Here is an 8,403-nt window from a genome sequence, read left to right as displayed (position 1 = left end):
GGGGATAGAGGGGAGGGCGGGGTGGCGAGGCGGCGCTAGCCGCCGGCTGGGAGGGGGGGGGAGGAGGCCGGCGGTTAGGCCTGGGTTGGCCGGCGGCTGCGCGGAGATTGAAGAAGGGAGAGGCAGAAGACGAACAATGCTCAATCCGTTTCCAACAATTGGATGGAGATCTAACGCCTCTGGATGGAAGTGACTGATGCAAGTTCTATTTTCAGGCACCTGAAGAATCGACAGTCCCATATAATCTATACCCCTATATAGTGTGTGAATAACTTTCAAAGTTGGTCGTTGGATAAAGCCAATCCGACGGTACAAAGATGGCAAATCCGAGCACTACTGGCCGTTGGATATCATCTACATGCCACCAGATTCTGTCACATGTACAATCTAGAAGACTCCATGGTTGAACTTAAGCATAATGCACAAACCTCAAAACACAAACACTTCTCCTTTGTTCTACAATCTTTCATATCTTAATTTCCCAAACTTTTTTTTCTAAATGAATTGCCACTATTTATTTTTACTTTATGCTTTACAATGCACAATTCCATGAATCTTAGAATAGTTTTTTTATAAAACTAATTGATTTTGAATGAGATGAACTATAAGAATTAAATGAACATCTATATCATACGTATATGACTCAAAGCTTACATGATATAATGTGATATCTATTCATAATTTGGTTACCAAATCTTATGCGTGCAATGCACGTGTACCTTACTAGTCAAACAAAAAAGGGAGTAGTAGATGTAAGGTGGAACCGGAAAGGAATTTAAGTAGCCAAGGTGATAGAGGGCCGATCCAAAGACTAAACTGTCATCCATGATGCATAAATTCCTTTTGGTCACCTGCTCCATATGCATACATGGTGCCATAAGCAAGTCATGCAGCTATAGTTGTCGGAGAATTTACAAGACGGAACCACATAAGAGGGAGAGTTTCTTTTTGTTAAAGACTACATCATTTATCTACATCCAAAGTGACAACGAAGTGCCATCGCCCTACGAGGATTTATAAGTTTTGCATTGATGTTATGTAGCCGGTTACCAAACATATTTGAGACCCTACAACATAGACACAAATTAGAAGACACATGAATGGTAGGCCAAGTAGCATGAGCGAACTTGCATTTAAATTTAATTGTTTCATCTTTGTGACATTAACAATATTGCCTACTTCCATCTTTTTTGAACATTGGGGTTCCTGAAGGACCCATAACTTCTACTCTTCCGTCCGGAATTACTTGTTGTAGAAATGGATGCATCTAGACGTATTCTTAGTTCTAGATACATCCATTTCTATGATAAGTAATTCGAGACCGGGAGAGTATTAGATATATATCAGGAATAGTACAAAGAGAGGCAAAGAGATTGGGACGGTGGCGCTGTGTGTAGGACTCAAGGGGGGATAGAGAGGCGGCACCAGGCACAAACAACAAACAAAGAAAACTAACTCAGTGAGTGTCGCCTTACTTCCATGCCAAGTACGCTTTGCGAAAGTGTCTTTTGTAAAAAAAAATGCCACTTGCAAAGATACCGAAGAAATATCTTCACTTTTAATGGGGTTTTGAGCTTCCATATCCCCTAATTATTGACAAGAGCGTTGTAGGGGACAACTAGCTGATCTATAGAGTTTGTCGAGAACTACCCCTATTTTGATGGATGTCTTCGTGGAACTTTCAATTTTATCTCTTGGAATTTTTTTTGGTGGTATTTTCTTTTTATGAGCCTATAGATTCGAGGTAGCTAGCAGTTTGGAAATGGGAAGAACGAGCAGAGACATGACTCCACAAGCCAGCATGAAAGGTATAATATACAAATACTTACTTTTCTCGCAAGTTTAATTAAGTTAATACTTTTATTTGGCTGGTTGCACTTAAACTTCATTCCCCGCATTAGCTTATTATCATGTAGTTCCAGTTCCCATTCCAAGTCTTGCTAGTGAAACTTTGATATTAAGCATTGTTTTAATTGGAAAATCCAGTGAGACAGAAAGAAAAAGTTTTAAAAGAAAACTTGGGGGCTTGTATTTTGAAGAGAATTAGCACATATGACAGCCAACTCCATAGTACTTAATTTGATTGGCTTGATGGTACCGAATGATAGATTTTTCTAGAGGAATGAAAATTTGAGGTGATCGAGGTTATGCCCAAACCTGTTTTGCAATACATGCTTGATAGCTTTTTGCATGTTCCATGACCCGTCACGATTTTTTGCTTTACGCGCATAATTGTGACTTCATCTCCTCTCTTGGGTTTATGCCGAGGACACTCCGCTGGCCAACAAGCGGTTCAACAAAGCTTCAGCTCAGATTTTGGCTATGAGTCTGTTAACGTTGCAGTGGCAACACTGTAGCGAATATAATTCGACTTTCTTTGAGAGTGTGTGTATGTGCAAAAACCGAATACAGATCGTACACTCGAAAGAGACAACTTTTGGTCCATATATTCAACTCGAAGCCACAACAAAATAACGGCATAATACTGTCACCAATGATAGAAGTTTCAACGGACAATGATTGACTGCTTAGGCGGTGTGAGTGGGTGTTAATTAGATACTTGAGTACTATGTTTTCTTCTACCCAAAACCCCTTGGTTATGTCCATGTTTTGGAAAGATCCAAAATGCAAAATCTATTCATGAGAGAATACGTATTTGCTTGCTCTGCACCTAGTTAACTATCAAGCTTTACTTGTGAAGTGCAATCATTCAAATGCAACTATTCTCTTAATTAAGATTGCAGGATTTGTGAGAATGGATATGTTACATCTTCACGAGCTAGTAAAACGCTTTACTCATTTGTCAATCTCCCTTTCATTCTTATTATGAGAGACGTGATTCAGGACCATGATTCAGCCGAACCTATGGTCTATGCCGTAAGATTTAACATCCTACTACATGTGGATCTGTGACATGCATGTCAATTGCATTTTTTAATCAACTATGCATGGATCCTCATGAATAGACATGCATGACAACTGCATTTTTTAGTCAACCATGCATGGATCCTTATGAATATTGTCTAGAAATGAATGGTGCCGAGCGTAGGTTCGGCTGAACCATGATTCCGTAAAACATTTTCGTTCTTCTTATTTCTTAATTGCTTGAGGACGAGCAAGACTTGGCTTGGGGACTCGATGGCTTGATATTTTGTCACTTTTATAAGAGGGTTTTGATGTGGTTTCAAAAGGTTTTCGATAATTCTTATATCTTTCTAACACTAATCCTTCAAAAGAGAAGAAAACTTTTTTACCCTATTAATGTGCAAGAATATATATATTCTGCTGGAAATCAACCAATATCCCAGCAAAGGAAGCCATTTGGAGCAACTCCTTTTGGGCGAACGTGTATCACGGGCACCAGAGAATAAGACGGTGCATGGTACGAGGCAGACTGCGTGTAACGCAGGGCGCATGGCCCACCATGTGCGTCGCTAGCGAGTAAGCGGTATAACCCGCACTATCGTTTGCCGGTCGGCCAGGAGCAATGCTACACCTACGAAAAGGTTTTTACGTACCTTACGTATGGGATGATTTGGCTGTCTTTGATTGGACATTAGCGGAGGCTGGGGCCCACCCTAAGAATCGGGGAGGAGTGTTTAGTTAGATGGAATGGAAGTTTACGTAAATCACGTAACAGCCGTAGGTAGGTCTAGCATTTTCGGTCGGCCAGAATGAATAGTTTGCCAACATCGGGAATGAATAGCCGAGCCGAAGCATGGATTTTCCTCGTCGTCAAGGGCAAAAGGGAGACGAATTTATGGGCTCGCGGGTGATGCTTACAGAGAGGGGTACGCCCTAGCCGCCACTCCGGAAAAACGCTTGGCCCTGACCAAAAAAAAACTCAAATGCCAAGTTTATACCATCTGTAGTTGCAGCTCTTGAGCAAAGTCAATAAAAGCAGACAGAAGATCATCAGTATATAAACGCCAAAGAGTTGCACGAACTGAGTTCAGTTAATTTTCCATTTGAAAATTGGCACGTACCACGCGATTATAAAGGCGCGCACGTAGCGAAGCTAGTTCGCCTGTCCTCCTCCATACTCTCTCCTCCTGCCTTCTCGCGAGCGCATTTACTCGTCAGCCCGGCCGGCCGGCACCCGCGCGCGAGACCGATCGATGGCCGGCGGCGACGGCGGCGGGGGCGGCGGTGCGCAGGACGACTTCTTCGACCAGATGCTGTCCACGCTGCCCTCCGCGTGGGGCGACCTGGGCGCCGGCGGGAAGTCGCCCTGGGAGATCGCGGCGGGCGCCGAGGACCTCGGCGCCTTCGACGAGTCGACGCTGCTCGCGTCCAGGCTCCGGCAGCACCAGATCGGGGGAGAGAAGCCGGTCATGCTGCAGCTCACCGACCTCCAGCGGCAGGGCCTCGGCGGCGAGGAGAGCGGCGGCACGGGGTTCTCGCCGCTGCCGCTGTTCGCGGACCGGTCACCCCCGCAGTCTCGAGAGGAGATGGACGGCGGCTTCAAGTCGCCCAATGGCACGGTAGGATCCTTCTTCATCGCTGCTCTCTCTCTGTCGTTCTTGATTTCTCTAGTCAAATTTTCCGTTGACATGGATTCGTCTTGTGCGCTCGCGTGCGTGCGTGCATGCAGGGAGGCGACCACGCGCTGTTCAACGGATTTGGGGTGCATGGCGGCGGCACCGCCGTGCAGCCGCCGTTTGGCCAGGTAAGAACGTGCGCCTGTGCAAACTACGATCCACACACAGCCGTACGTGTGATGCAGCATCCACTAATGCAATCATCTGTTCTCTGATCGGTCGCGCAGGGAGGTTCAATGTCGGGGCAGAGCTTCGGAGGAGGGCCGGCAGCGAGCGGAGGCACGACGGCGCCCGCTTCCTCTGGCGGCGGCGCGGCCCCGCCGCGGCAGACGCGCGTGCGGGCGAGGCGAGGGCAGGCCACCGACCCGCACAGCATCGCCGAACGTGTATGCATGCCACTCCCACTCCCGCCCTCCCCCCATTCCCTCTGAAATTTTAAAAAACCCGACATGCCGGTGCACACCAACAGCAACCCTGAAGTCTTCCCATCCTCCAACGTATATATTCTCTGCAAATTTCATCTCTCTTTTTGGATCTGCTGCGTGACTGATGCTAGTATTTTACAGTAGATGGCAGCAGGAACTGTTCTGTTCCTATGCTATGCCTGTGCTTGTGCTTGTAATCAAATCGAAATTCATACGACTTTTTTGCCCTGAACTTTGCCGTGCCTGGCATACGCATCCATGCAGCTCCGGCGGGAGAGGATCGCGGAGCGGATGAAGTCGCTGCAGGAGCTGGTCCCCAACGCCAACAAGGTAAAACAATCACATCCCCGACAAGAATCTGTCATCGATCGAACTGTATCACGTAGAAAATTCCTGCGTTTCCCATCAGCCAGAAAGCCAGGAATCTCTCCCGGCGAGTGGGGGTGGACGCCTGGACGGGATGCTGGCCCGTTTATGCTTGTAGTGGGTCTGTATGGTAGCAGTGCGGAAGAGGGCACGCCGGCCGGCCGGTTGGTGAGCGAGGGTGCGGCGTCGCTCCTGTCTAGCTCACAGGTCACGCCATGATGTGATGTGATGTGTGCGCCGTCGAAGCGTGCGCGGCACAGGGGATGCGACGCCGCACGTGTCGAGTCCCGGGGACTTGCTCGTGCTGGAGAAACTTTGGACCAAAGAACTTCTTTTTTTGAGATAGACGAACGCAGCCTTGGCTCTTCGACTAGCTGAAGAACTGAGGCAGCTGACGGCCAGGATGAGAGACAAATGCGGCGCGCACTGAATGGGCACATGGGCGCATTGGATGCCCTGTCTTGCTCGATCTGCCATGCCCTTCTAGTCCGGTAGTCATAATTACTCCGGTCAATGCCCGGATATGATCGTGCTGAAATCGAGCCGCTTCGCGTAGAAAATCTCTGCGCCGTGGTAGAATAGTTAGAAGAGGTGTCTGGTTACTGATGAGATGGCCGTGTGCAGACTGACAAGGCGTCGATGCTGGACGAGATCATCGACTACGTCAAGTTCCTGCAGCTCCAAGTCAAGGTTCTGAGCATGAGCCGGCTGGGCGGGGCGGCCGGCATGGCGCCACTGGTGGCCAGCATGTCCTCTGAGGTAAGTCCAATCCTGATCGATAAGTCTGTTACGTACGAGTACGTAGTAGTAAATTGCATGCGGGTCGCTCGATGGATTCTGAGACGCGTCCACGTCGAACGTAATGCAGGCGAACAGCAGCGCGAAGAGCAGCAACGGCGGCGGGAACAGCGCGGCGGCCGCGGCCGCCAAGGCGAACGGCGGAGGCGAGAACGGGGGCGGTGGAGGAGGGGGCGGCGGGCTGCGGGTGACGGAGCATCAGGTGGCCAAGATGATGGAGGAGGACATGGGCACGGCCATGCAGTACCTGCAGGGGAAGGGCCTCTGCCTCATGCCCATCTCCCTCGCCTCCGCCATCTCCTCCGCCACCACCACCACCACCTCCCCGGCCTCGCTCCTCGCCAGGCAGGCCGTCCGCCCCGCCGCCGCCGCCGCCGCGCTGGCCTCCGCGAACGGCGGCGGCGACGCCGCCGCCGTCCGGCCCGTCAAGGTCGACGCCGGCGCCGCGTCCGGCGGGAAGCCGTGAAGCTGAACAGCCGGAACAAGCGTGCACCCGTGCATGCATTATCTAATCTATGTTATTAGGATATATAATCATATGTATCGCTCCTGTATACTCCTTCCCTTCCAATTTTCTTCCCCCGAAAATCAGACTCTCCATGCATGCACACGTACGTGCATGTGCATGGTCGAGCGAGCTCCCATGAGAAGACTCATCTCGCTTCCGTTCCTCCATGAATTTGCACGAAGGTCGTCTTCCCTTAGTGGCTTCTCGTGTTCATGCGCTGCCACCTTTCGTGCACTTCAACGTTGACAAAAACACGGCAGTATTAATCCCACAAGGTCAGCCGTTGACTCTGTTGCCTCGGCATATATATGCCTAAAAACGATGGACGCATCGTGCTGCGATCATGAAAGAGATCGCGGTCGGTGATATACATTCCTCCTGTGATGCGGGCATTAATGGTCCTGATGCTGCTGGTGATTAGAGTAGTTGCGAGTAAAAATGGCGGCGAGATGTGCAGGCTACTAACGCCGCACGACGTCCGTCGATGGGCTGGCCGGCTGGCCGGCTGAGGTAAACAAATGCGGCGGAATAATTAGGGCGTGCCTTGCTCGCACGACACCGAGCGAGACGAGGATTAAGGGGGTGGATTAAGAATCAGTCCGGCGCGAGGTGCCCACGTTGGTGGTGAGGGCGTGAGGCCAACGAGTTCCTGCCAGCTGAGGTGGAGGAATTTAGGATCCAGCAGACAAAAAAAAGTTTAGCTAAAGCACATCTACACGTGTTATAAGTATTGCACATCTAAGTTCTATGTCATTGACCTTATATGGAGATTCGTGTGGGATTTTCTTTTTGCCTTTTCTTTTTCTTTCCATACTTGATTGTGTCATTTAGATGTGCAATAACTAAGACACATCTAGATGTGCCGTAGACAAACCCCCCCTTCCCCCAGAAAAAAAAAGAAAGCCCCTCCCGTGCCGCCCTGCGAGGTGAGGGGGAGGGCGACCTAGGTCCCCGCTGCCAGCCTCTCGCGTTCCCGCTTCGCCGAGCCAGAGGGCGTGGTCGGGCGAAGCTCGACCGGTGCCGACAGCGACGAGGCCATGGCGTTCTCTCGTGCAGCAGGGGCATCACGGGCTTGCTCCCCTGGGCCGGAGCGTGGCGCGGGCGTTGGGTGTGACGGTGTGGCGTCGTGTGGTTGCGGCGACGGCGCGTAGGTGCGGCAGCGGCGTGCCGGACAATGTGGATGGTGGAGTATGCCTAAGCTGCGGACGCAGATCTGGCTGGCAGGCGACGCAGGTCGGAGGCTGTTGTCCTACCTCTTGACAACGGCGGTGGTGCCTGGCCTGCATTCGGTCGGCTTTTGGGGCCTATGAGTGTTGGGGCGATGGGACAGTCGTGGTCCAGCTGGCGCCGTGATAATCCCCAAAAGCAGGAAGTTATTGTAGCACTCTCCAAGATGAATGTGGAAGTATATGAAGTGTCGAACTAAAGGGAGCTAAAGATAGTTTTCTTAATCTCTCAAGTTCCGTATGCCAGTTACGCAACTCTATACACACTTAACATCTACTATGCTTAGACTCTTTACAACTAGAGTAGGATTGGGGAGTAGAAACTAAGGAACTTGGTAAAATAAAGGTTTTCAAGAAGGTGATTACAAAACTTTATAGAATAAAAATAAAAATGTTAGTGGTTGCATCCAAAAGATTTGCAGGAGCAAAAAGAGAGCCTTGAGTGTGTGGTGATTGCGATGAATATAGCGGTTTCCAGTGGGAACAAATGCTCCAAGCAATTGGCTAGTGTATATATTCATGGTTGCTTTTCTTATCTT

General features: G+C 49.8%; 1 protein-coding gene across 1 annotated transcript; it reads left to right on the top strand.

Annotated features, from left to right (window-relative positions):
- Positions 1-4,047: 4,047 nt before the first annotated feature.
- On the top strand, positions 4,048-6,853 carry LOC123151411 (bHLH transcription factor RHL1-like). The gene is made up of 6 exons (XM_044571133.1): positions 4,048-4,484; positions 4,595-4,669; positions 4,769-4,927; positions 5,231-5,296; positions 5,957-6,091; positions 6,201-6,853. Exons 1-6 carry the CDS (start codon positions 4,119-4,121, stop codon positions 6,594-6,596), a joined length of 1,197 nt encoding a protein of 398 aa, XP_044427068.1. The 5' UTR covers positions 4,048-4,118; the 3' UTR covers positions 6,597-6,853.
- The last annotated feature ends 1,550 nt before the right edge of the window (positions 6,854-8,403 follow it).

This window comes from Triticum aestivum, chromosome 7A, assembly GCF_018294505.1.
Source record: "Triticum aestivum cultivar Chinese Spring chromosome 7A, IWGSC CS RefSeq v2.1, whole genome shotgun sequence".
Classification (NCBI taxonomy): domain Eukaryota; kingdom Viridiplantae; phylum Streptophyta; class Magnoliopsida; order Poales; family Poaceae; genus Triticum; species Triticum aestivum.
Note: the sequence above shows the minus strand (reverse complement) of the source record. Positions and strands in the feature narration are given on the sequence as shown.

Coding starts and splice junctions, on each gene's coding strand:
- LOC123151411 (XM_044571133.1), top strand. CDS start 4,119: ATGGCCGGCGGCGACGGCGGCGGGGGCGGCGGTGCGCAGGACGACTTC. Junction 4,485..4,594: donor TCAAGTCGCCCAATGGCACG/GTAGGATCCTTC, acceptor GCGTGCATGCAG/GGAGGCGACCACGCGCTGTT. Junction 4,670..4,768: donor TGCAGCCGCCGTTTGGCCAG/GTAAGAACGTGC, acceptor TCGGTCGCGCAG/GGAGGTTCAATGTCGGGGCA.